This window comes from Castor canadensis, chromosome 18, assembly GCF_047511655.1.
Source record: "Castor canadensis chromosome 18, mCasCan1.hap1v2, whole genome shotgun sequence".
In the NCBI taxonomy this organism is placed as follows: domain Eukaryota; kingdom Metazoa; phylum Chordata; class Mammalia; order Rodentia; family Castoridae; genus Castor; species Castor canadensis.
In genome coordinates, this window is record NC_133403.1 from 14,360,947 (window position 1) to 14,387,615 (window position 26,669).

Below are 26,669 nucleotides of genomic sequence, written 5' to 3' on the forward strand. Positions count from 1 at the left end.
CTGTGAGCCCATTCCACAATCTCCATTTGGAGAGGGCTCTCACTCCAGCTCTTGCTGCCCCCACCCTTGTCGGCCTCCCTCCTGGTGTATCCAAAGATAAAGTGGTGGCAGCAGCATAAGACAGGCTGTAAGGAAGAAGCTGAGAACAGGACCCCTCAGGAGAGGGAGATGGGCAGTGGTGGCTTTGGTCTTCCTTGATGTTTTCCTGGGCTAGAGATTCAAGGTCTAATTCTCTCTCAGTGATAGGCAGTGACAGTGGCAGCTCCCAGTCAGCCCACCATCCTGAGGGAAAATAGTAAGGAGCCTACAGTAGACTGAAGCTAAGCTAGGATGCTTGCTAGGTTAGGTGGTCTAATTACATTTTGGATTTACAATATTTCCAGGGGTTTATTTGGTGGTCAATGCCCCCTCCCACTCCCCCCCCCCAACATGAGTTGAGGAGCATTTATATACTGCAGATTTTTTTAGGTTCATTACACTCTGTCCTAAACCACTGGGTGGATCTGTGGCTACAGTCTGAGGCCTAAGTTCCCATCAGCTTTCCTATGCTCTGTGCCAGGTTCTGCTCCCCCTTACCGATGGCTCTGGAGACAGCCAGGGTCCCATTGACTCTCCAGCAGTCCATAAAAGACACAAAGCCACCCAGAGCTTCAATGCGTGCCTTTTCATCCTGTGGGGAGACAGTGATAAGAGTCAGGGCTGAGTAGGGGGGCGCTCCAACACCACTACACAAGCCAAGACATTGAGCTGGCTTCTAAGATGCATTTAAGGCCACAGCGCTTACATCAGTTCAGGAGGTTTAGAATGTACCCAAATTAGACATTAAAAATACAGTGAGAACTATAAGGGCCAGGTGTGGTGGCATATGCCTGTAATCCCAACTACGAGGGAGGTAGAGATGAGAGGTTCATAGTGCCAGGCCAGTCTGGCCAAAAAAATTAAGTGAGACTCCGTCTCAATAACAAGCGGGAGGGCGGGGGTGTGTGGCTCAAGTGGTAAGGCATTTACCTAGCAAGCACAGGGCCCTGAGTTCAAATCCTATACCACCAACCCCCTCCCCACCAAACAAAACAGTGAGAACTACAAATAACCTAAGTGGGATGGTGCAAACACAAAGGGACCGCTTGGGGCCAAAAGGTCATGACCATGTCCCTAAGCAGAATTTCAGAACTAAGGAGGTGCTCGGGAAGCAGCAGAAAGATGCCAGCCTAGACTTGGATGGTGGCCCCCTCTGCTTCCTCATCTTTTACTTGGGCTGCTGTCTCTAATGTGAAAGTAACTGGGATGAGATGAAATGTGTGACATTATGTGTAGCCACATGGCAGGGCTCAAGAAGCCTGAGTCAGGTCCTGGGGGATGCCCTGAGCCCACTCCTTTCTCATCTTTCCTACCAAGCTTACCTCCAGGCACTGTCTCCCCTTGCCAGAGGACCACAGTACTCCAACCCTAACTGCCTCCCAGGGGACAGGACAGAGGCTTGGTCTAGACCCAAGTCTCTTGGAAAACCTCTTTGGTCCTATCAATTTCCCCAAGAGAACACGAGCCTGTTGTTGAGTGCACCCCACGTGCCGCATGGGAGCTCTGTGCATGTCACCGGGGGAGGGACGGCATCCTTTAGCCCTGTTTTATTTGTCAGGAAAACCTCCTGACCTCATGGCACACTCACGGTGGGCCCAGAGCACAGCACCGGCTCAGCAGGAGAACCCTGGTGCCCCAGGGGAGAGTGTTGGCTGGAAAGACTGGGATGTTGGCCTGGTCTTCCTTCTTCCTCCCCACCTTTGTTTAGGACGGGACCCAGTGAGGGAGGTCTGGGGAACTGGCCTCTGTCTGCATGCTGGCACAAAGGACTAGGCTTCCTTACGCAGTTCTCCCCGCCAAGGTGTCACAGTGGGAATGCCAGGCTCCCTGATCCTCCTGTGCTGCTACAGGTCTGCACAGTGGCAGGATGCGTGCCTTGTAGGCTGGGAATCTTAGCCGGGGAGGGGGAGGGGATGATTATTAACCTGCGAAAGAGGCAGGACTAGGGGACCTCAGGTCTGAGGCTCCCTTCCTTCTGTGGTCTAAGCAGGGCCAGAAGTGCAAGGAGGGCCAGGAGGGCAGGAAGAGTTGAATAGATGGTGAGAAAGAAGCGGGAAGGAGGGGCAAACATTACACATGCAGGTCCACACACATGTTCACACACACGTGTGCACATTCACAAGTACAGAGGCCTAGAGACCAGTGAGGAACTGTGGATGGGAGCACCCCCTGCCTTGGAGGCTTTCCTTTGGTGGTGGTGGGGGGGGTGAGCCCACCTTTAGCCTACATCCATGGGAAGACAGTTTAGAATTGTCAGTCTTTCTCTACTTGTCTCCCACGTGCTCTAGCCCACCTCAAATCCTCAATGCCTGTGAGGTGGGGACAGTGAGGAGGGGTGACTAAGGGTGAACTACAAGCTGCTCCCAGAGACCCCTGGAGATGGGGGTGCACAAACCACACCCATCTACCTTTGACTTTCAGGGAGAGGCAGCAGGGAGTTTGAGCTTTCTAAGCTACAGAACCCTTCTTCCTGAAACCCCAGGCCCCAGATAGAGGTTGTGAGGATAGAGCTGAGCTGGGAACTTAGGCCTGAGACCCCCTACCTTGACAGCTGTGCAATTTGGAAACTCCTAGCTGGGTCCCCTTTGCCAATAGGCCAACCTTGTCTGTGCAGGCTGCCCAGGCTCTGGAACCAGTGCTGAGCAGGTCCATCTCGCTGAGGGTGGCTCTGTAACCCTGTTCTTGCACCTGAGGTCTTCTCTCCTCCTGTGGCTCCCACTTGGTTTTCACTATTTAGCACCCATGTCCTATCCCTGTGCTGGCTTGCTTAGCTTTTTCTTACAGGGTCCTTGGGCTCAAGACACTTCTATCTTTGCCTCCTGTCTCCTCAGAAATCCTTCTTTAGTGGGTTTTTTTTTTTTTGGTGGTTATTGAATGCAGGGCCTCATGCTTGCTAGGCAGGTGCTTTACCACTTGAGCCACTCTGCCAACTTTTTTTTGTGTTGGGTATTTTCAAGATAGGGTTTCACAAATTATTTGCCAGGGCTGGCCTTGAACCGCGATCCTTCTGATCTCTGCCTCCTGAGTAGCTAGGATTACAGGCATGAGCCATTGGTGCCTGGCTCTCTCTAGTGGCTCTTCTTTCTGTTCCTCCTCCTTCATTCTCCCCACTTTTCTGAAACGGTCTCTCCCAGGTCAAACCCTAAGCTAGAGCCTAGCAGTTCCCATTAACAGCCACATCTCCTTTTCCCTGTGATTGAGCTTCACTCTGCTCCAGTGCCAGCCACCCACAGCATCACCATCCTCTTGGAGTCCTCATGCCCTTTCCATGCCTGTCTCACCAAAGCCCGGGCTTCTCCCTTTGCCTCTCTTGAGACTACCTTGCCAGGCAGGTCCTCCCCATTGTGAACTTGTCATAAACTTTAACTACAAATGATTCCTGCAACTCTCTGGGCCTCTCTCATTTCTGACCCAGCCCTCAGCTTTCCCTCTGGTGGTCTGGACATTATGGAAGCTTCCAGTGATTCCTTGTGGAATTCGTCCTGGCTCAGGGCAGCTCTGGAAGGAGGAGCAGTGGTTAGTGGCCTCTGAGTCTCTTGAGGCTGGTTCTGGTATAACCTGCTGTTTCCTGCTAAAGCTGCCACTGGCCTGCTGAGGTCACGCCATCCCTCACTCTCATTGTTTTCTCTCTGCCACATTCTCCCCAGCACTCTGCAGTCTCACCTGCTACACCTTGTCCTCCATTAGACAGATAACTCTGGGGAAGCAGGACATGGGTCCTGTCTTATCCTGCTGTCTCAGCAATGTATCTTGTACAGAGTAGGTGCTAAATGTCTACTGGCCTGAACTGACTCCAGTGGCAGGACAAGATAGTGACATAGGACCCCATGTAATCTGTGCAGCCACTGCAGTAGTTGTCAGGGGCAGAGGAAGGTGGGATCTAGTCTCGGGCCCCTGCAGGCTATGGGTCAGAAGACTCTTGACACTTGGGTATGACAGTCCTGTGCCATGGGGGCAATGATTTTAGGGACCGGTCACTCAATACTTACTCAAGTCCCTTTCTCCCAACAGATATGGAACCTGAGATTCGGGAGAGGTGGAATCAGGGCCACCTGTCTATGCTCTGCCACAGCAAACCTGTGGGGATCAGGCACTGTTTGGACAAGGTCCCCACTGGACTTCAGAGGTATTGGACACAAGCTGGTAGGGGTGCAGGCAGTGGGTGAGAGTGGACCCAGTGCTCTAGCACAGGTTCACATCTCATCTAGACCTGGCTGCATTTCACCTGCTGGTGGAGGGACCACCAGGGAGTGGGTGCCACTCCCCCACAGTGCTAGTACCAACAGAGTGGCAGATATGCTCTGGGCAACTAATAGAACCTCTGAGTCTCAATTCTCTCCTCTGCTTAATGTCGCCCAGACCATGACCTGCAGTGGGAGGCCAAGGAACACTGTTATCCCTGACTGCTACTATAAGCAACACCTGATAGTCTCTGTCCTGCTTTCCCAATCTATAAGCCACAAAAAGAAAAGACTCTTGACACTACTGCAGAAAACCCAACACTCCTACATGGCAAAAAGCCTGCAAACAAGACAAAAAAGGAACAAGTATTGAAAAAATTTGCAAACCATCTGACAGGAGCCAACTTCCTTGACATATCTAAGGTACCTACAAATCAGTAAGAGAAACAGGCAAAGGGCAGGGTCAGAGCCCTCAAAGGAAAGGCAATATAAAGGATCTTAAACTTTGGAAAGATGTTCAAACATGTTCTGTAAGAGAAAAGCAAACTAAACAACTCAGATGGACTAATCTACCAAGACAATATGTGTGTCTACTCTGACACTGTACCTCCACTTCTAGAATTTTGTTCTACAGATCTACAGATCTACTTGACCCTGGACGATGTAACGTACAAAGTTTATGTACTGCCACAATGTTTTCAGCATTGCAACACTGAAGCTCTCAGTGTTTAACCACAGGGACTGGATGTGCTGATATTCAGGAATGGCCCACTAGGTACAGTTAAGCGAAAAAAGTCAGTGCAGATGTCCTTGAACTCATGGGTGTCTAATAAGCCTGGGGTCCTCCCCTTCTGTTTCAGGGTAGGGGACCCTGAAATGGTTAACAGAGCTGCTTCCAGGGAAGGAAGGTCCATCCAGGAAGTGTGGCCACTGCAGACGTACCTGTGGTCTTGCTCAGCTCTGGGGAGAGAGGCAAGCTCAGGTGTCCTCAAACCATCTGCAGTTTTGTGACGGCAGTAGAGGCATCACTGTGTGAGTAGAGGCAGTATCGTGTGTGTGCAGATAGCCAGTAGAAGGGGCACAACTGGCAACCACAGCTCTCCACACAGTGAGGTGTGCTAACATGGGCACACGAACTACGGTGATGAGTCAACTGTGTGGGAAGTAAATAGATATCATGGGGGAAAAAAAATAAAAAAAGGCCAGTGTGGAGCGGTGTGGAAAGTATATATGCATTCCTTGACATCCAAGTGTTCTCTCTCTGACTTCAGAAGACAGATAGACAGACAAGACACATTTGTGAGGTATGGTCTGAGCAGCAATGTCATTTTCATTTCCAGATAAGGACCCGAGGCTCAAATTGATAAGTGAGATCCAAGTTCCAGGATCCCAGTGTAGCTTCACTTACTGAAGCCCCAAGACTGGTTGCTTCCTGCCCAGCCGGTGCAGGGTCACTTCCTTGCTCTCAACCTGTGGTTGGCTGTTCTTTGCCTGAGTGCACCATGAAACTCTGTGCTGGGCTGAGCTGACTCCTGCCTGGGCTGCCTGTTGAGGGACAGGGCCTCACTCTCACCTGGAACTCTGGGCTCCATGTCATTGTGATCCACAGAGCTCTCAGGAAGGGCTCACTTGGAATCCCTTGATTACTCAGGTCTCTTTCTGAATGAGCACCAGGAATTTACAGGGCGTCCTGTGCTTCCTAACCTGCTGCAACAAATACCTAGTTGGGGCCTCCTAATATTCTCCTTCTCTATGAGATCCCAAGCTTGGGCCTCCTACATGGACCCAACATGATGGGAACCTGGGAATGTCCTGGGCTTGAGCAGAAGGAGCTTCTTACCTGTCGCTCAGGTTTGTGTGGCTCCATCAGCTTCACCACCTGTCCCTGCTGCACCAGGATGACCTGGGAGTCCCCGAGCCAGGCAATGTGCAGTGTCGTTCCAGCAATGAGCGCACACACACCTGTGGTACCACTCTGCAGGCGCTGCAGGGAGAGAGAACCCACGTGGGGTGAAGTATGACCTGGTGCCTGTGCAATACAACTGCACCACCACTAGAATAGCACTCAGTGAGAAGGAAGGCGGACTACACAATTCCACAATGGCCAGGACAATACTCAGGGTTACACTGTGCAGGAGGGATCCAGTTTATACTTGTGAACTGCAAACTTGTCTACACTGCAGGAAGCAAAAGAGTGAGTCTAGGGAGGAGGCACGGAAGGGAAGGAGGACAGGGATGACACAGGGCAGGAAGGAGCTTTTGGGTGTGATGATTCTATGTCCCACTACTGGAGTAGAAGTTTCATGGGTGTGTGTATATAAGTCAAAAAGTATTCAATTTTATACTTTAAATATGTGCAATTTATTGTATGTCAGTTATATCTCAATAAAACTGTTTAAAGAAAATAACAGGGGTGGAAGAGGTAGCTCACTGGTAGAGAACTTATCTAACACATGTGAGGACCTGGGTTTGATCCCCAGCAACACAAAGACAAAAAAAAAAACCACATTAATAAGCACCTACTCTAGAGACTCCTTTCTCTATTCTGAAGCAGCCCTGAGCTCACAGGTCTTTTTCACCTGCTGGGGATGACGGTAGCCAGGAGAGGAGGTGTGTCAGTTTTCCATCAGGCTCCCCACCATATGGTTTTAGATGCTCTATGGCTTTCTATTGAGATGTAAAGTCTGGCTCTGCTGAATCCCACTGTCTGTGGTAACAACGTGTGATAACAGAGTGCCTCCCTCTAGGTAGGTCTTTTAAGCAGTCTGAGCCTCAGTTTCCCAATGTCTAAAATGGACACAATATTAGAATCCAACTTTGGGGTGCTGTGAGGGCCCACAGAAGTAAAGTTCGCTATGGTTAAGTTCGCAGAGGAGAGGCCCAGTGTTTTCTTTCTGAAATAAATGCTTCATCCCTACACGTGACAGAAGGTTCCCACTGGATACCAGCAGCCTGCTGAGACCAGGCTAAACCGAGGTAGGTGGGACAGTGTATTAATCCTTTTCTCTTTTTTTTGAGAACTGGTGTTTGGACTCAGGGCCTTGCACTTGCTAAGCAGGTACTCTACCACTTGAGACATGTACCTAGTCCTTTTTGCTATTAGTTGTTTTTCAGATTGGGGCTGGTGTTTTTGGCCAGAGCTAACCTTGGACTGTGATCCTCCTATTTACAGCCTCCTATGTAACTGGGATTACAGATGTGTACCACTGTGCCCAGCCTGTTGGATGAGATGGGGTCTCACTAACTTTTTTTTTTTTTGCCTGGGTTAGTCTCAAATTGCAATCCTCCTGATCTCTGCCTCCCAAGTAGGTTAGATTACAGGTGTGTACCACTGCACCTGACCATGGTTTGCATTTTCTGTATGTTATGATAAACTGACAATCTGGGGCACTGTTGATCTTGGAGACACTGCCTTTCCCAGGGCTAAATCATTCCTAGAGCCAGGAAATACCTGCCCTGAGTGTACACCTTCCATGGGCAAGTCTACTTGTCTGTACCTTGTACTCCCAAACACTTCCTTTATCATCTATTGGGCCAAAGTTTCCCCTGCCCTGTGTGGATTCAGGTCAGGTGATGGACAGCTGGTGGCTACCCTTGTAGTTCAGCACAAACTGAGGTTATTCAAGCTATCCAATCCTGAGTTGCTGGGACTTGCCTGCCTGGCCTTGCCTGGACCTTCCCCAGAGGCCGTGCTTGCCTCTCTTCTGACTGACCCTGGCACCCAGGTGCTTTTTGTGTGGCGTGGTGTACTTCCTCCTCTTGGGAGCTCTAAGCAATAAACTTCTTTCAAAGCACTTGTCTGTCACCTTACTATACTTGATTAAAACAAAAGTCCCAGGTATATTTTAAAACAGGTGGCCCTTACTCCCATGGCCTGAAGACAGTCTATACGTGTATGCTGCTGGAGGCCCAGCATGCTGGATCAGAGATGCTGTGGTACACAGATGGTTTGAGTGTCTTCCAAGGCTTCATGTGTTGAAATTTAATCCCCATTGTAGGGTACCAACAGGGTGGAAACTCAACTCAACTCTGGTATTTAAAGGGGGTGCCTCTGGGAATGGAGCCATCTTGGTTGAGTCCTGGTGGCTTTATGTGGAAGAAGGGAGGCCAGAAGATACATAAATACACACATATACTCCCTGTCTCTTACTATGAGATATGCTGAGCCACTTAGAGATTCTGCCAGCAAGAACATTATCAGGTGAGGTCCTCCAGAACCAAGAGCCAAAATAAAGCTCATCTTTATAAAGTTACCCAGCCTCAGGCATTTTGTTGTAGTAACAGGAAACCAGAGTAATTCAAAGGGTGAGATTTGTGCTGCTTTCATTCAAATAAAAACGAGCCATCTTCCTGTAAGAATGAAATGGCACGATCTCTGGCAATGTTTAGGAAAGGTCTTCCACACCACCAACCACTTTGGTTTCTTTCCCTCTGATGCTAACGGACCCTAAGTGGCGCTTGAGACCTGGCTGTCGGTTCTTTACCTCTCGCTTGGCTTTCCAGAGAAACATTTCATCGGTGTGCTGAAAGGCTTGTTTGAGGGCTCTGGCAGGGTCTGTGGACAGCTCTGGCCGCTGAGCAGCGTTGACATGCACATGGACAGCAGCATATCGTGCAGCATCCACGCCTCCGTGACCATCAAACACAGCAAAGTAGGCACGATCTATAGAGTCCTGATGGAAAATACAGTGGTGGTCACAGACCCGCCGGCCTTGCACTTGACTGAGGCTGGGGCCCTGGGTAGCTGCTCTCATCTTGTGGGGCAGTGAGCCTATGTACTGAATAGGGCAGTGCTTCAGTTTCAATGTATGTACCCCAGAATTTGTGTGTCAGAAACTTAATCCCCAAAGTCTTACATTAATGTTACTTGGAGGTGGGACCTTTGGGAAGTAATTGGAATGAATCTATTCATGGATTAATGGGTTATTGAAGGAGTGGTTTTTTATGAAAGCAAGCTCTCTTTGGTGAAGTTGTTCTGTCTCACCACGCAATCCCCTGTGCTACCTTAGGACTCTGCACAGAATCCCCATCAGCACGAAGGCCCTTGCCAGATGAGGCTCCTTGACCTTGGTCCTCTTGGTCTCCAGAACACACAGTAGAATCTTCATTTCTTTGTAAATTACCCAGTCTCAGGTAATCTGATACAGCAATGGAAATCAGATTGAGACAGGCAGGGTCTGGAAGAATCAGCCTGGCATTTACCATCACACCAATAAACTTGGTTCAAGTACTTATGAGCTGGGAGATTTGGAAAAGTACAGCCCTTGGAGCCTCAGTTTCACCACCTGTACCAGCATAGAATGTATGCTGTACAAGCATAAAATGAAGTAAGATGTACCAGGGTCTCCCAGTGCAGAAGGCTGAGCTGTGCTCAGCAATACAAGTCTGAACATGGCACTGGAGCCTCCCCTTATAACAGACATAGGCCAACTGCTACCCTTTTTTCAGTTCTTTGCAGAGGAAAGCAGGGAGCTTGGCAGCCTAGCCCAAAGGTGCTGGTGCTATGAATTAGGCCTCCCAGACTCCCCAGGGAAATACTGTGAGAGCCACCCAGCACCTCAGTCTTGAGATAGCAGCTGAGAAGTGTTTCTTCTGGCTTGGCTTTAGTTGCTCTTCTTGACCTACAGGGTCCCCCACCTCCTGCTTAAGTTCCCCTATGCTGTTCCAGTGGTGGACACTGCCTGCCCCTGGGCCATGAAGGTGGAACACTCACAGACAAGCCAAAGAGGTGATTGAAGGCAGGAAGGGACACATGCCGGTCCTCCATTTTGCGGCGAGTGTTCCTGATGGCATGGATGGAGACCAGCCACTGCTGCTGTGGTGTCCGGGCCATCAATGGTAACTGCTTCTGCCACATGCTGCATACTTCCCAGAGTTTGTTAAAGAAACTCCGTGCTAGGCCTTTGGCATCTAGCACTGTTGGGAAGGACAAAGGAATGGTTAGAGAAGTACAAATCATACAACAGCAGCTTCACTGGCTTCCCCAAATCCTTTCCCTGCCATCCCCAGTTTTACAGATAGCTCCCACCAGCCAGTCACCTCCCAGGGCATACTGAACATGCCAGCCTACTAAACTGTGCATGACAGCCTGTCTTAAGCATATTAATTTTTTTTTTTTGTGGTACTGGGGATTGAACCCAGGGACTCACACATGCTAGCAAACACTCTACCACTTGAGCCATATCCCCAGCCCAAATTAGAAATGCTTTTCTTGACAGTATGTAACAAGAAGTCTCCTAGGCCACAATGAACTTAAGTCCATTCATGGGACCCTCTGCAAGGAGATCATCAGAAATGCTAAAATAGTTTAAAGGTAAAGTACAGAATTATTTATAATTGCCCACTAACTAGAAACACTATATATCCAATGACAGAAGAACAATTAAATACTGGTCTATTTTGTTGATAAGGAATTAAGCTTCTATTAAAAATGATTTTCACAACTAACATGCAACTACACTATGACCCAGCAATTGTACTCCTGGGCACTAATCCCAGAAAAATGAAGTCTGTTCACCTAAAAACTTGCACACAAATATTCATAGTGGCTTTAACATATCAGCCAAAATCTGGAATCCTTCAACACAACTAGCTAAACAAGCAGCAGTCCACCCAGACCTTGGAGTACAACTTGGCAACAGAACACAGAGAATTACTGATATGTGGAACAATTTAGGTTATTCTCCATAGAATTATACTGAGTGCAAAAGACAATCTCCCAAAGCTACATATTGTATGTCTCCATTGGTATGCATTCTTGAAATGATAAAATTATAGAAATGGAGATTAGTAATTGCCAGTAGTTAGAGACCTGGGTAGGTGAAGGGTGGCAGTGTGAGGTGGCCATGAGAGGGTAACATGAAGGATCCGTGTGTCAAAGGAACTGTTCTGTATTTGACTATGTTAAGATCCTGCTTATGATAAGATGTTACTCCTGGCCAGGAGCAATGGCTCATACCTGTAATCCTACCTACTTGGGAAGCAGAGATATGAGGATCATGGTTTGAGACCACCCTGGACAAACAGTGAGACTTTATTTCAAAGAACAAGCTGGATGTGGTGGTGTTCACCACTAGTCCCAGCTATGCAGGAAGCAGATGTAGGAGGAATGCAGTTCAAGACTGGTCTGGGCAAAAGGAAGATACCCTATCTGAAAAATAACTAAAGCAAAAAAAAGGGCTGGGGGCATGGCTCAAGTGGTAAAGTGCTTCCTTTTACCCTGGGGAAGAAATGGAGTAATGTGTACATACGATCTCTTCATTATTTTACATGTGCAGTTATGATTATCTCAAAACAAAAAAATTAAAAAAATTAAGCAGCAAAACAGAAATGGACTTTTACAGAGTTTTCAAGCAAGTAAAACTTTTATGTCATAATTTTACATGACAGAAGGACAGAGAAGTACATATATGGTTTAAACAATCACAAGTACATGAACAATCAACTGGTAAAGTGCCTACCTAGCAAGCGCAACCCCAGTACAAAAACAAAGAAAAACCACTTAGACCCAGAGAAAACGGGCAGAAATGGTGCACAACCAAGATGGCAGCAGTGGATGTCTGTAAGGCTGGTTCTATGATCAATTTTTGCCCCTTATGTATACTTAATATTAAATATTTTCTCAGGCTTCCATTACAAGTGTTTGTCCTATGTGACAGCTTTAAAATATATCCATGAACTCTTGCATGAGATGTAGCTCAGCTCTTTCCCCTTGAATGTAGGACTTCGTATGAGCTGCTTCTGATGAATGCAGTAAAGTGGAAGTGACCATGTAAGGTTTCTGACACTATTTCATAAGAGGCACTGTAGCTTCCAGCTTGCATGTATGCTCTCATTTCTGTGACTACACCATCTCAGGAGGGTTGTGCTTTGGGGTCAGGCAGTGGCAATCTGTGTGACTACAACTTCATGAGATCCTGGTTATCCTATCCACTTATCCTCAGGGCTCTCAAATTCCAGACCCATGGAAACTGGGACATAAATGACTTGTTTTAAGTCACTAAATTTGGGAGCAATTTATTATGTAACAACAAATAAATACACCCTATAATGCTCATTTTCAAGGAAAATAAAATCTTACTGAAGCCTCACTTCTAAAGAAGTCCAAAGGAGACTTCAGGGGTCACTTTCATTCAATGCACAAACTCCTCCTAGGACTCTGGCTCCTGCCAGGCAGGTGCACATGGCAGGTACAGGTGAGTCAGAGCTTGTCTCCTAAGAGGGGAGTTCAAGTCAAGTAACAAAACAGGGCAGAGTCCAAGTGACATAGGCTACAACCAAAGGACATGGGGAACTGGGAGAAAAAAGTGCTCCCAGACAGAGGCATGGCTGAAGAAGAAGAGCTGAGGGCAGAGGGAGCCACAGAGGAAAAGCCAAAAGGCATGGCCCAAGAGCACAGAAAGCCACAGAAGGAGGAGTCCAAGGGAAACCCTGTTTCAGGGCAGGGGATGAGGTATAGCACTGGTTGTTGCCACTGTATCCAGGACAGGGGCCCATTCAAGCACTTGGTATGAACCATAGGACTAGCAGGTCCAGGCTGAAGGGCTCTGTCTACAGAAGGCAGTGGAAGTATAGCAGCTCCATATGCATTTGGCTCATTTCCCCTGCTGATTATGAGGCTCTTTTGACCAATTCTCATGGTGCTGCTTCCCAGACCTCCCCTACAAAAGGCTGTGCTCAGAAAACTGCTTGGAAAGCTGCCTTCTGGCAATCGCTGGCACTTATCAGCTCTGAAGCACACAGTGGGTCCCCAGTCATAGGCTGTCTTTTCCTCTCTTGTTGCAACTTCCATTCACGTGTTTGGACTTGCATCTTGCTCAGGTAAAGGACAGTTACAAGGGCTGGGGATGTAGCTCAGTGGTAGGGTGCTTGCCTAGCAGTTACAAATGAGGACAAGAAGCTTCTGCAGTGATGCCCAGATCTCAGCCTTCTGGAGCCTTGGTCTGCTCCTCTGGTCAAGGGCTGCAGTCCTGGAGCCTCAGGAAACTGGAAGTCTGTTTTTATAACTATCACTGGGGAGAGGCTGGCTGGCAGGCACAGAGGTGCTTCAGGTACATCTCTGCCCTTTGGCAGTGAACCTAGCAATGCTTGCTCTGATGCAATTGTGCAAAAATGGCTTGGAGACTATAGACCTTGTTATGTTCTGCTTCCTTGAGTGATCATGGCTGTTAGCCTAGGCCTGCATGAAACTGTTATAGGACAGAGAGGCAGGGCAGGGGAAGCTGTGATTTCCTTCTGTCAGTGCTCTTCCCTCCTTCACAGACCCCAGATATAGGGCTCAGCTATGTCAGTTCTCGTTCCCACCAGCAGGTGACACTGTCTCCTGTCTGGATGGACAGAGGAAACAGGCAGAGTAGGGTGGGGTGGGAGGTGGAGATGTTCCCTTTGTGGGGCCCAGTGGTGGCAGCTGCCACTGCTGGAAGCCTACTGGCTTTGCAGAGAACAATGGCTGCCTGTTGCTGAGGATGGCGGTTTCCCAGTCCAGGAGACAAGGCTGTGCTTGGATGGAACATGGGCAGGGAGCCAAGGATGAGGGGACGAGAAAGAAAAGAGAACAAAGACCTGGCACCCATGAAGCTAGAGACCTCATGTATTTTTCTTTTCTCTTTTCATCCACCTTATTCCTTGCTCTTCCCTCTGTGCATGGACTAGTGCTGAGTTTAAATAATACAATTAGAAAGGAAATGACAGATGATGAAAACTCTGCTTCTCACTGCTTGGATGCTGGTGCAGAAGTGAATTTCCAACTAGAAAACAAGCCTCAAAGGCCCCTGGTGGCAGCTCCCCTGAAGCCTGCCACTTTCCCTCCCTATAGTTTTGGTTCAATGCAAACCAACACCTTGGTGACATACAATAAAACCAATTACTAGGAAAGAAAGTTAGGTAGAATAAGAGCCCTATATTTTAATAAGCAGATTCTCTGTCAAATGGCTTTGTAGGCCTCTCAGTTTTGAGGTTCCTGTGGTCATGCCATGCTATTCCACAGCTTGGCCTCACTGATGGCTGACAGAAGCACTGACAGGTGAACCTCCACTGCTGCCTCCCCATGGAATCATGGATAGCACTGAGCGCCTCCACCTAATGGTCCCACTTCAGATGAGTCTGCATGGAGCCTGCACACTGGTGTTTTCTACCATCTGGATCACGATGCTGTCCCTGTAGACTAGATGATTTGTCACTCTGCTGACTGACTTTGTGTTAGCTGAGGGAAAATAGCAAGTGTATTTGATCTGGCATCCTGACTGTCAGTTAGAATCTTGTGTTCCTCTCATATAAAACAGGATAGGCATCATTCCCAACGGCTGTTCTGAAGCTTAAGTGATGTAGGACCTAGGAGAGTACCTACCACCCTCCAGATACCCTGTCTTGTTGGATATCTATGAGCTGGGCACTAATTGCCACATGCCTCCTTGCTGGCTCCATGCTGCTGTGTTATGCTTTCTCTGCGCCTTCATCTTGCCACCGTCATAGGCGAGTACCCTGGTGCCAACCCCTTTGATCAACATGCTGTCTACAATGTCATCTTTATCACTTGCTAAGCAGTCCCAGGGCCACCTGAGAGGGAAGAGAACTCACAGATCACAGGAGCCTTCTCTTCTTCCTCGTTATCATCCTCTTCCTCCTGCCTGGGTAACTTCCTAAATTCAGACAGATCTGTTCGTAGCAGCTGGGAAATTGCCTCATGGGTCAGAGCTGCAGCAAGTGGTGATGGAGCATTCCTAGGGATGAGAAATGAGAAGTGAGGCTAGAGCAGCTCCCAGTAGAAGCCCATGCCTAGCATTCCCCAACCTGGAGGATCTTCCAGAGGTGGAGATCATAGCTCACATCATTATCCTGTGGGGTAAAGATGAGCAAGGTGACCTCTTCCCTCAGGGTGCTGGGACGGATATTCACACAATATCCAGAGGCAGACACACACCATCTAATGGGACCTGCTTAGATGAGGGTGTCACTAAGGTATATGAGCCTTGGTGGCTGGGAAAACTTCCCTGACATTCAAGATGATGATAGTTCCTGGTCCATGTGCCACAGAAGGGGAGAGGGTTACCAGTGCTAGCTGAGGGCCCCTGGAGGCAGGGGTCAGGGACATTATGAGGCCAAATAGTGCTCCTCCCTCAAATTCACATGTTGAAGCTGTAACTCCCAGTACCTCAGAACGGGATTGTACATGGAAATAGGCTCAATAGATAGAATTAGTTAAAATGAGGTCACACTAGAGTAGGATGGGCCCTTATTTCAAGTAAGAACCAAGTTTGTTTATTCATTTGTTTGGCGGTAGTGGGGACTAAACTCAGGGCCTTATAATTGCCAGGCAAGTGCTCTGTCATTTGAATCATGCCCTAGCCCCTACTTCAATATGACTGTCTTTATAATAAAGGGAAAATGTGGACACAGACACCCATATGGGGAGAAAGCCATGTGAACATGAGCCAGCTATGGGTTGATGGTGAGCCAACACACTAAGGAATGTCAAGGATTACTGGTAAACCACCAGAAGAACCAGTCCTGACAATACCTTCACCTCAGACACCTCACCACCAGAACTATGAAACAATATATTTGTTGTTTAAGCTACCTGGTTTGTGATGCTTTGGTACAACCACCCCAGGAAGCTGATCCAGGGAGCATGGGACCCAGGTGCGGCATTTTGGGAAGAGCCATACATGGCCTGGTAGAGACGGCGACTATGCACGGCTTACAGGGTCCCTGGGCAGCAGCCAACAGGGCAGCTGGGGTAGGGGTGACAGGAGCAAAAGGTGGGCCGGGATTTTTGGCCGTAGGGAGCTACTGACTTTGGTCTGTTTTGAAGAGAGACATGGCATGACTGACCTTGGTATGGAAGAGCAGTATTAGGGGAGGCTGGTTGGGGTGAGGAAAGAACAGAGACAAAGTCAAGGTTTCTGTTCTGAGCAATTGGGGGAACACTGACACCATTAATTAATTTGCCTAGGACAAAGTGATGGGTTCTGTCTCCACTGGTTCTCAGGTTCTGCTGAATTCAAGAGGCTTGGGGAGCTAAGGGTACATGGTCTGGCAAGAGATGGAACTGCAGGATAAATGAGGAGCTTTACCCACCCATAACCGCCAGGCAACAGCTGGAGAAGTGGAAAATGATCCGACAGGTGTCTTCCACAAGACCATGGAGGAATAATTCTGAGAAGTGAGACTTGGTTGACCCCTTTGAAAGTCCCAGAACAGAGCTGAAGAGTCGAGTAGGTACAGGTGGGGTAGAGAGGTGTTACTGTATGCTGAAGACAAGTGGAGGAAAGGAAATGCCAATTTTGTGTTGGGGGCCTTTGGCAGGCAGGCAATGCAAAAGGGGCACAAGTGGCAGATCAAGGGAAGAGTTCTGGGGATCAAGAGACTGAAGCCTGCTGTAGCCAAGGATCTATCCATGCCTGCCATGCTCCTACACACAGGCTCTGCCCTGCCCTTCCACATGGGCTCTGTCCCACACCCCCATGTGGGCTTCATGCTTTGGGAAGCCCTGCTCAAATTCCATATCCATAGAAGCCCTCCCTGGCAATCTGGGCAGAATGGGACAGTCCTCCTGGGGCCCTTAGGATGCATCTTGACCCTCCAGATTCTACCTTCTGGCCCAGTGAGTTGAACTACGTGTCTGTTCTTGGGGGGGAGGTGCTGCTTGGGGGCAGCCCCATGACTCTTTGTGGGGCTGACACTCCTGCTTTAACCAGAGGATAAAGACCTGCCTATAGTGTGGCCAATGGATCATGTCTGGTGGGGACTGGGAACTTGAGGCCTCTACTGATGGTCTTTGGAGTCTACCGGGATTCTTGATTTTTTTTAAAATAAGAAGGTGACAGGGGAGAATCCTCTGGAACTGCTTTTGACAAACAACCAGCAGGATGGGTGTGGTTCAGGATTAGAATGCTTGCCTTGCATGCTTGCGGCTCTAGGTTTGATTCCCCAACACTGAAAAAAAGGAAGGGGGAGGAAAGGGGGAGGAGGACAGAGGAAAAGAAAAAAAGAAAAATAAGAGTGGGAAAGCAAGCCAAGACATGAGAAATGAGTTCTTCCACCATTTGAGCATTTCCTGCCAACTGCTGGGTTTTCCCTTTTCCCAGCAGAAGGGCCCTACTGTTTTCCTAGGCCTGGGTGAGGTCATGCTTCAGCTTCCTGCCCACCCCTTGCTGCTGTTGCTCCTACTGCTATTGGGGACAGGGAGGCAGCTTCCGGCCATGGGGACCCAGACAATGCCTGGCGCTGGGCCACTGGCATCCCTTTCCTGGACAGGGCTTCTACTGCATCCAAGGGTCTCGCCTATGGCTAAACCCTGCAGGCCCTCAGGGCTGGGTCACTGTACCATGAAATCTAACTCTGATTCAGGCCTGGGGGATGGGGCTCCTAAATTTGGTCAGAGGATGTTCCAGGGAACCATCCAGGAACCAAAGAAATACCAGACCACCCACCTGGAGGGGAGGTGGAGGAAGGGTGGAAAGGGATTTACAAGGAGTTTATAGTCTAACAAGAGAGATGAAAACTACATCTAAATAATTACAGTGTAAGATATGCACTGGCTTGAGAACCCAAAGATTTGACAATAAAACTGTGAGCAACAAGAGGGAAAGATAAGACCTAAAATGAGCAGACCAGAGTTTGGACGACTTCAGAGAGGATAAAATTAAAATCTGAAAAAAAAGCCCATTGGACCACTATACTCAAAGCCATTTATACCTGAGTCTCAAGTTGGGGATGGGAAGCAGAACATGAAGGAGGTAGGTCTCCTTACACCTGATAGGTCAGGTGTAAGTCACCAGACATGCACAAATGTGCATATGTGGGTGCTCGTGGACAGTTGTACATGGTCCAGGATACACATGAGGCTCAGACCCCAACTGATGACCCATATCTGCCTAAGAGAGAAAATACTAGGAAAGAACAAAAATTCCTTAAATCCATCACAATGTAGGGGAGTCTAAGCAGGCCCCTGGGGAGCTCTGTTCTACCTCCTACAGCTTTAGAACTGAGCAGAGAGGGTCAGAAAAGAGATCTTGTCCTTCATAGTTTCATGGGACAAATACTTCTAGAATGGATGAATAAATAAATGAAAGGGGAAAGGCTACAAGGACCAAGTATACTTCTTCTGAGGAAGAGACCTGAGGTCAGCCTAGGAGACAACCTTGCAGGCTGCTACAGGTCCCACTACTCTTCACCTTCCCTGAAGTCTACAGAGGTGGCTCTGCCACCCCTTGGTGCTTCCTCACCTGTGAAATGGGGATATCACTAACTATCTTGTAGATTGTGGTGGCTGGGGGCGGGTAGAGAAGGAGAGCATGTGGCCTTGGGCTAGTCCCTTAATCCACTTACCTCTGCCTTTTTGTCAGTATGATGGGACAGAAACAGGATTTACCATTCAGCACCTGGTGTGAGTTTAATTGTGCCACCCCCCCCACCCCAAGTATGTTGAAATCCTAACTCACAGTGGCTCAGAATATGACCTTATCTGGAATTACGTTCTTTGCAAATGTAGTTTACAGTAAGAGGTGGTCACACTACAGTAGGGTGGCTTCTAACTCAATATGATTGGTGTCGCACAAAAAGTGAGGCTATACAGAACACCATGTAATGATAAAGGGGAGATCAGAGGGGTGAGTCTACAAGCCAAGGAACACTAAGAAGTTGCTACCAGATGCTAAGAGAAAGGCCTAGAACATATTTTCCCCTATGGCCCTTGAAAGAGAAAGGTCCTGCCAACAAGTCCTTGATCTTGGACTGCTGACCCCCAGAATTATAAGAGGACAAATTTCTGTTGTAATAAGCTGCCCAGTTTGTGATACCTTGTTAAAGCAGCCACTGGAAAGCAATATAATGCCACCCTCCCACCCCATCTTATCCAGTTTTGTTTTCTGTCATTTTAATTACTTGTAATGGTCTGAAAATATTAAATAGAAAATTTCAGAAATAAACAACTTATAACTTTTAAACTGTGTACTGTTCTGAGTGGCCTGATGAAAACTTGTACCACCCTGCTCTGTTCTGCTTGGAACACAAAGTGGTTTTTGTCCAGCATATCCTAGCTGTATATGCTCCCTGACCCTTAGTCACTTACTAGCTGTGTTGGTTATCAGATTGACCATCTTGGTTTTGCAGGGCTCAAGTAACCCTTATTTTACTTAGTAATGGCCCAAAGCCCAAAAGTAGTGAGGCTGGCAATTTGGATATACCAAAGTATTTTCTTTAAGTGAACAGGTGAAAGTTCTCAACTTTTAATAAGGAAAGGAAAAAATTCCAATGCTGAAGTTGCTAAGATCTGTCACAAGAATGAATCTTTGGTGAAACTGTGAAAGGCGAGAAATTTGTGCTGGTTTTTTGTTGCACTTTAGACTGCAGAAGTTACAGTGCATGTGTGGTAAGTGCTTAGCTAAGAGAGAAAGGTATCAAATTATAGGGTTCAGTACTATCCATGGTCTCAGGCCTCTACTGAGGGTTTGAGATGTGGATAAGGGGAGACAACTGAATAACGCCATCATGGGGCTTAGGTAGTGTCAAGGTCAGCACACGGCAGACACACAACACTTCTGTGACTTGCTCAGTCCAGTCTTCTCCCCTTTGGCCTACCTGCTGCCCAGGAAGCCTATCGCCAGCTCAGCCAGCTCGCCTTCTACCTCCTCTTGGCTCAGCATGGCCCCCGGGGCCTTCCATGGCAAAGGGCTCTCTGGGCTCAGTGGGACTGGGAAGTCTTGGAGGAATGCATCCAAGAAGTCTGGAATCTCTGTGCCACAGGCCATCTGGCTGCTGTTCTGTTGGGCTCCAGACGCCAAGCCCAGAGCATCCCGGGAGGCTTGCAGCCAGGCTTGGGGGTGAGATGGTCTTCCGTCAGTCTTCACTCTGGGGAAGAGATGGCAGAATTAGCAATATCACAGGGTAGATGCACCCTGCAACCCAAACTGCAGGTGTCCTGCTTTGTGTCCATCACCTGCAAGCAATGCACAGCAGAGACCTCATAGTTTAGGGAGCACAGCAAGTATAGCAAGACCCCAGCCAGTATCCCAACATGGGTCCAAGTGGACACATGGGTACCCTGAGAAGCAGCCTTTGGATGGTGGGAATAGAGACCTTAAGGACATCATGGAGAAGTGACAGAAGGAGGGCTGGTGGAGTGGCTCAAGAGGAAAGAGCATCAGCCTTGCAAGTGTGAGGCCCCGGTACTGGGAAAAAAAAAAAAAAAGTAACAGAATAACTTATGTTCCCAGCAGAGAGAGGCATGGCTAATGGCGGGTAGAAAAGGAACACCAGAGCTAGGTCATTGAGGCAGGCAAAAAGGTTCCATTTGAGCCCAGGACATCAACCGCTAGGGGGCTTCAAGGTGAGGATGTGAGGCCATCAGGTCTGTGTGCTTGGAAGTAGTGACCTGATGGGAGAAGGGACGTGCACTGGGCTCCAGAGATGGTTTAGAGAAAGAAAGAACCAACACTCAGGAGCAGTCAGCCCAGGACTGGGAGATGGACCAAAGTGAGAGCAGGAAGGGATCCTCAGAGGCCACTGGGCTGCCTGAGGGGTGGGTAGGAGTGAAGTAGAGAGTTAACTTGGGCTGGGGGTACTTTGAGATGTGGTCAGTCCTCTTCAATGCTCTCTAACAGGAAGAGTGGGTCATGAGCTTAGAACGACTCAGTCTTCTTACGGCTCGGCTGGAGGAGGGATACCGCAGATGCCCCAACGCTGCTGACTCCACCAGAGGCACAGGCTCCAGCCTCTTCTTTCTCACATCCTTAGGAATGCTAAGGGTTTAGTAGCTGCCAGGCTCATGTGCCCCTGACACAGTAGGAGCCAGGTCAAGTCCCCATTTCACAGATGAGAGTCCATTACTAGAGGTCTCAGGATGGACAATGGAACCCAGGAGGGATATGGGCACCTGAGCTTGTCACCACCCCACACTGCTCCTCTCACATCTGAGAGAGGCACAATAGTGCCCAAGGGCCTCAAAGTGCTTCCTCCCCAAGGAGGGCCTTTAGCACGTCTCTCCTGTTTAGATCCACCTAGTCACAGCCAAGGTCAGCAAGCCCTTTCCACACTCACACCTAGTCTTTGCAGACTGGTTCTGGCCCCTAGTCTGTTACATTAGACATCTGAGGTTCTACCTGGACTCCTGCCTCTTTTTCATAGCCATCCACATATCAATGAAATAACTCTTGCTTCAATCGTCTCTTTTTTTTCTCCCCTTAGTACTGGGGATCAAACTCAGGGCCTTGTGCATACTAGGTGAGTGCTCTACCACTGAACCATACTCCCAGCCTCTTCCGTCTTCCTACCTGTGTGATCTGCTTCTGCTCCATCCTCCCATTTGCTCTTCTTGGTGCTGTAGCCTGGACTCTTCCAGCCCTACTCTTTCTTGCCCCTTCTAGACACATGTACCCCAGGGCTTGCTTCCTCCAGCCCTCCTATGGCTGTGGCACCCCTGAAGTCTCCAATTAACACTTAGGTTTGGAAATGTTCTTCAGGAAAGAGAACTGTGCATTTACTACCAGGGATCTTTTAAGGTGATAAATTGACATAAGATTCTGAAGAATACCCCAAGTTCTAGGTGGGAGAATCTAAGAAGGAGCTTTCTAGCCCATACCTCTCTTAGTTCATCCCCTTCCTGAAGCTTTTCAGGTTCTAACCACTGAATGGAGCAGGCAGACTACAGGCAAGAATCTTCCAGAATCATTAGTCTTAAAATATCTATAGATGATGCCTCTAAACTGCCAAAAGAGAAGCTGAGGGTAAGGGTCTGAAGTTGAAGGATGACTACAGCTGAAAACAAGAAGAGATGAAGGAAGCTAGTGGCTAAAGAACCCTACTTATGGAAGGGTTGTCCTTTTTTATGATTACTAAGTTTATGAAATGGAGAAATGAGAACAGGCAGGGAGCCCTGGGTAAGGGTGGGAGGAGGGCAACAGAGGACCTGTCAGCACAGTATAGCAGAGCTGCAGAGTATGAAGATTAAGCCCACAAGAAGGCATCAAGGAGATGGCATGAATTTCCTGGCAAGTTCAGAGCCCGTGGGCAGAGGAAGAGGCCAAATCCCCTTCTCTGCTATGAACTGCTCTCACCTGGTTAGAGAGGGAATTGTGAATAATGCAGAGCTGCCCTCAAGCAACTGCCAGCATTTGGTATATGCTTGGATCCCCAACAGAGGCACTGAAACCTTCAGAAGTGCTAAATGTGTTTGTGTAAATTTCTCATTAGAGTCAAGTGAAAAGACTGTATGCTCCTTTCATTTGAAATACACAAAAGGGTTCCAGTTGGCGAAACCCTGGCTCACAGCATAAAGACCCCACTTCCACAGAATTCAAGACCCTCCATCTTTGACCCCACTTGCTAGAGCCTTGTCTGCTGGACCTTTTGGTCCAGGTGCTTTTTTCTTACCTCTACCCCTGGGCTGTTTCCTGTGCCTGGAGCCCCTCTTCCGAGTCTGGCTCCTCCTCTCTGCCCTGCAGCACTGCCTGCTCTCTGTGGCTTGTGCCCACTGCCCTGAGCCCAGGACTTGGCATGAGCCCTAATGACCATTTGTACCATGAATGCTGAGTGGGGTCTGGGCGGGTGAAGCAGCCATTATGCTCATGCGAGAAGGTCTGTATCTGCAGAGGGGTGGGACTGGCTTATTCTCAGGGTCTGCATCAACTGCCTACTTTTGTTAGAAAGGCACAGTGCCCAGAGCCACCCTGCTTGCTGGGTACCACCTAGATGTGTTTCTGCATTGCCTGGCTTAGGTCAGAGGGGAGGAAAAGAACCAGGCTACAGTTTTCCTTTTTGGGGCCCCAGCTGGGGTAAAGGACAAGAATAATAACTTCTTATAAACTCCTAAATCTGATACATGCCATATGGACAGGAGAATAATCCCTGCCCTGGGAAGCTCATGACCTAGAGAGAAAGGTACACAGACAGCAGCAGGAGGGAAATTCTGATCTTGAAGTGGGAAACAGAGGCAGTACCTAGACAGGTAAAGGGACAGTGCCAGTACTCTGAGTTCTTTTGAGATCACTGGAGGAGACAGTCTTAGGAGAAAGATGAAGGCTGGCAGGTAGGCAACAGTTGAACAAGGCAGTTGGGGAGGAGACGGGGCTGGAGAAGTACCAGAGGTAGTTGTATAGGGTTGTTTGGACTTTGCAGTGTCCCCACACAAATAAAGGGCTCAGAGTGGGAGGGATGTGTGCATAAGTCTGTACAAGTCACCAAAAACCTAGGGGAGGAGAAGGGACACTGGACCCCTTACCCTCAGTGTCACCTGCTTTGATCAGTCTTGCCAAACATGACCCTCAGCTGGTTCTTCCTGGCTTTTCTCGTTAGCTGACAGCTTCAGCAGTGGGACCAGGGTGCTGCCAGCTGACATCGGCTTGATCTCTTGTCATTCCTTCTAATCTCCTGACAACCTTGTTGTGATCCTCTCCACTTTACAGGTGCTGGCTGCAGCATAAAGGCTAAGTGACTTGCCCAAAGTCACTGCCTGGCTGGGGCTTACGATGGGGAATCAGCCCCTCATTTCAAAGTCATTCTGACTCCTTCCTGTCACTGACCCACCCCTCACTGGTCACTAATTCTGGAAGTTGGCTCTCTCATGGCCTCTTTCATTTCTGTGCTGCAGCCCCAGGACAGCCCCTTCACTTCCTTTTCCTGAACTAAATCCGAAGTCTTTCTGCTCCAGTGCTTTTCCCCCATCGCTCTGATCCTATCAGGTTCTGCTGACCTCTTTCTACCTTTGGGGTCCAATACACTCTCTTCCATGGCTCTATGGCCCTTTTGATGGCAACTGACATAAAAGTTTTCTTTTAAAAAAATTTTTTTTGAACTATTTATCTTCCTCTAGTTTACTGGTTTGGACTTAAAAGCTCAACTAATATATATATGTATAACTGCAGTTTTTTCTAGGTGTTACAGACAAAATACTTGAATCTTGCTTAACTTCAGATCCTGGGAAATGACAAAACAGCAATCTTTAGAAAAGGAAACTGTGTTACTATTGTTGTGAAAGTAGTGTACTCACTGTTCATTTTTTTCTACCAATGGAGAAACATATTTCTTTAATTCATAAATAACTATCAGAAATAATTGGGTGCAAATCCTTCTAGATCTTAACCAGATCTTTCCCTGCATATATGTGGAAATACTTTATGGATTTACATTTATATGTTTATTTCACTATATATATGGTGGCAAAATATGCACAAAATAACATTTGTCACTCACTTTAATCATCTTTTTTGGTGTTGGGATTAAACTCCGGGTCTCGTGCATGATAAGCACAAGCATACACTCTACCCCCTAAGCCATACCACCATACCCACTCCTTCCTTTAACTATTTTAAATGTAGAGTTCTGTGACATTAAACAGATTTATATTGTTGTGAAAACACTTTTCTTTTTACAGGCTGTTTTTTTTGTGTGTGTGTGTGGGAATGAAGTTTGAACTCAGGGCTTGCAAAACAGCTATGCTACAACTTGAGGCGCATCTCCAGCTCATCTTGCTCATTATTTATTTATTTATTGGCAGCACTGGGGTTTGAACATAGGTCCTCACACTTGCTAGGCAGGCGCCACTCTGCCAGCCCATTTTTGTGATGGGTTTTTTCAAGATAGGGTCTCATGAGCTATTTACCCAGGGCTGGTGTCAAACAATGATCCTCCTCATCTCTGCCTCCTGATTAGCTAGGATTACAGGTGTGAGCCACCAGCCTATGGCTCTTGATGGAACCTTGTGGTCAGAGAGCCCACCCTGACCATTTGTCCTCAGCAGGTGGCAAGTGTGATAACAGAGGGAAGAGCTGAGTGGCCATCATGGGCTGAGTATGAAGTCTGAGACCTGGCAGCTTTAAAGAGGAAACTAAAACACTCCTCTTAGCACAGTGGGTAGCAAGGACAGGCCTTAAAGACAGGGTTGGTTTCCCACAAATAAACTTTAGTGGGAGGTTTAAGGCATCGTTTTGCTTTACCTCTCACAACTATGCTGGTAAGTACATACTGTCAGGTCACATTACAGAGAAAGAAATAGACTGGGGAGGATATGCACTTGTCTAAGGTCACACAGGAGGTAAGTGGCAAAGTAGGACTCAATCTTCTGATGCCAGGTGATTTTGCCACTTGCACCTCAGTTGTGGGAGGAAAAGAGTGAAATTTGTCAATGGCAGGGTTGAGCATACAAGCCAGCAATGAGCTAGAGGTGGCCTCAGAGTGCCTTCCAGCCTCACTTTCCACACCCCGAGGTAGGAGGAGTTTGGCTCACAGAACTCACCCCAGGGAATGCCATGAGAATATATGTCACTCAGAGGACCTCAGCATAGTAGGCTTTGGTGGAGTACATCCCCATCCATTGAGTGTTAGGCCCTATGTAAAACCCCCTATTGTGGGTGTCATTTCTTCCTATTACACAGCGAGGTTAAGGGGCTTGACTGAGCTCACACGCTGCAGTGGTAAGCCCAAGGCCTCCATGCCTGAAACTCTAACACAATCCAGCTGAAGCAGCTGCAGCCTAAGCACTGCTTTAACTGAAACACTTACCTTCAACAGACGTGGGAGGCCCTGGAACGGGTGCATTCAGCAGAGATGTGGTCCCACGAAGGTGACTGTGCTGGTGGGGTACGACACAGGGCAGTGGGTCTCGCCCACATGTTCCTGAGAGGTGGGATGAGCTGGGATGGGTTGGATCCGTGAAAAAGGGAACGTGTCATCCTTTGGCACCCTAGTCTGCCTCACAGCCCCGGGTCCCCACTAGCCCTTGGCTGGCCACACCCCCCGCCGGGTCAATGGGCCCCCCAGTTTCACGCCCTTGTCTCACCAGCCCCTCATTCTTCGCTTCGGGTTCCTCAGATCCTCAGTTGCTCTCCCTGTTCCTCAGTTTCCCATTCAACCCCTCCACCCTTTGCATCCCTCCATCTGAGCCTCGTCTTGGCCTTTTCTTGCCTTCTCAGCCCCCTTATTCTGCAACCAGGGTTCCGCAGCCCCATTTCATCCTTGTGCACTTTGGGCCTTCACCTGACCTCGTCCCAGCCCCGTCACTCTCTCAATATCGCCCCCCGGGGCTTCCTTACCCCCAGGTCCCTGCGGGCCTCACCTGCCACCCCGCCGCTCTGCGCCCCAAGAGCGGCTGCTCGCTGGCCCCGCCCACTTCCCGTCCCGGGCCGCCGCGGGGGCCGCGCAGGCGTAGTCGGATCTCAGGGCGGGCGGGGCCGGACATATGCTGCCCCCTGGCGGTCTCGTGGCTCTTTCATTTTGCGCCGACACCTGTGCTCCAAAGCACTGGCAAACTGCTTCTCTTCAGCCTTGGGTGGATGGCTAGATGGCGAACAGCAATTTCTACCTCACAGCGCCTAGAAATTAAGCACTTTCTGTCCGGTCAATAGGTGGTAAGCGGCAGGGCAGGGATGCAAACCAAGACTTCCCAAGGCTGGCCCATCCATCAGGGGCAAGAGGCAC

At 48.7% G+C, this 26,669-nt stretch overlaps 1 protein-coding gene across 1 annotated transcript in view; it reads right to left on the reverse strand.

Annotated features, from left to right (window-relative positions):
* Positions 1-26,388, reverse strand: part of Ppm1f (protein phosphatase, Mg2+/Mn2+ dependent 1F) — a 30,706-nt gene extending 4,318 nt beyond the window's left edge. The window contains exons 1-8 of the mRNA XM_020160767.2: positions 26,308-26,388; positions 25,755-25,885; positions 19,839-20,108; positions 14,835-14,977; positions 9,973-10,175; positions 8,744-8,932; positions 6,100-6,243; positions 577-670 (exon numbers count right to left, since the gene is read on the reverse strand). Of these exons, the coding sequence (XP_020016356.1) occupies positions 577-670; positions 6,100-6,243; positions 8,744-8,932; positions 9,973-10,175; positions 14,835-14,977; positions 19,839-20,008 (943 nt within the window). The 5' untranslated portion in view covers positions 20,009-20,108; positions 25,755-25,885; positions 26,308-26,388. The remainder of the gene's footprint in view (positions 1-576; positions 671-6,099; positions 6,244-8,743; positions 8,933-9,972; positions 10,176-14,834; positions 14,978-19,838; positions 20,109-25,754; positions 25,886-26,307) is intronic.
* Between the last annotated feature and the right edge of the window lie 281 nt (positions 26,389-26,669).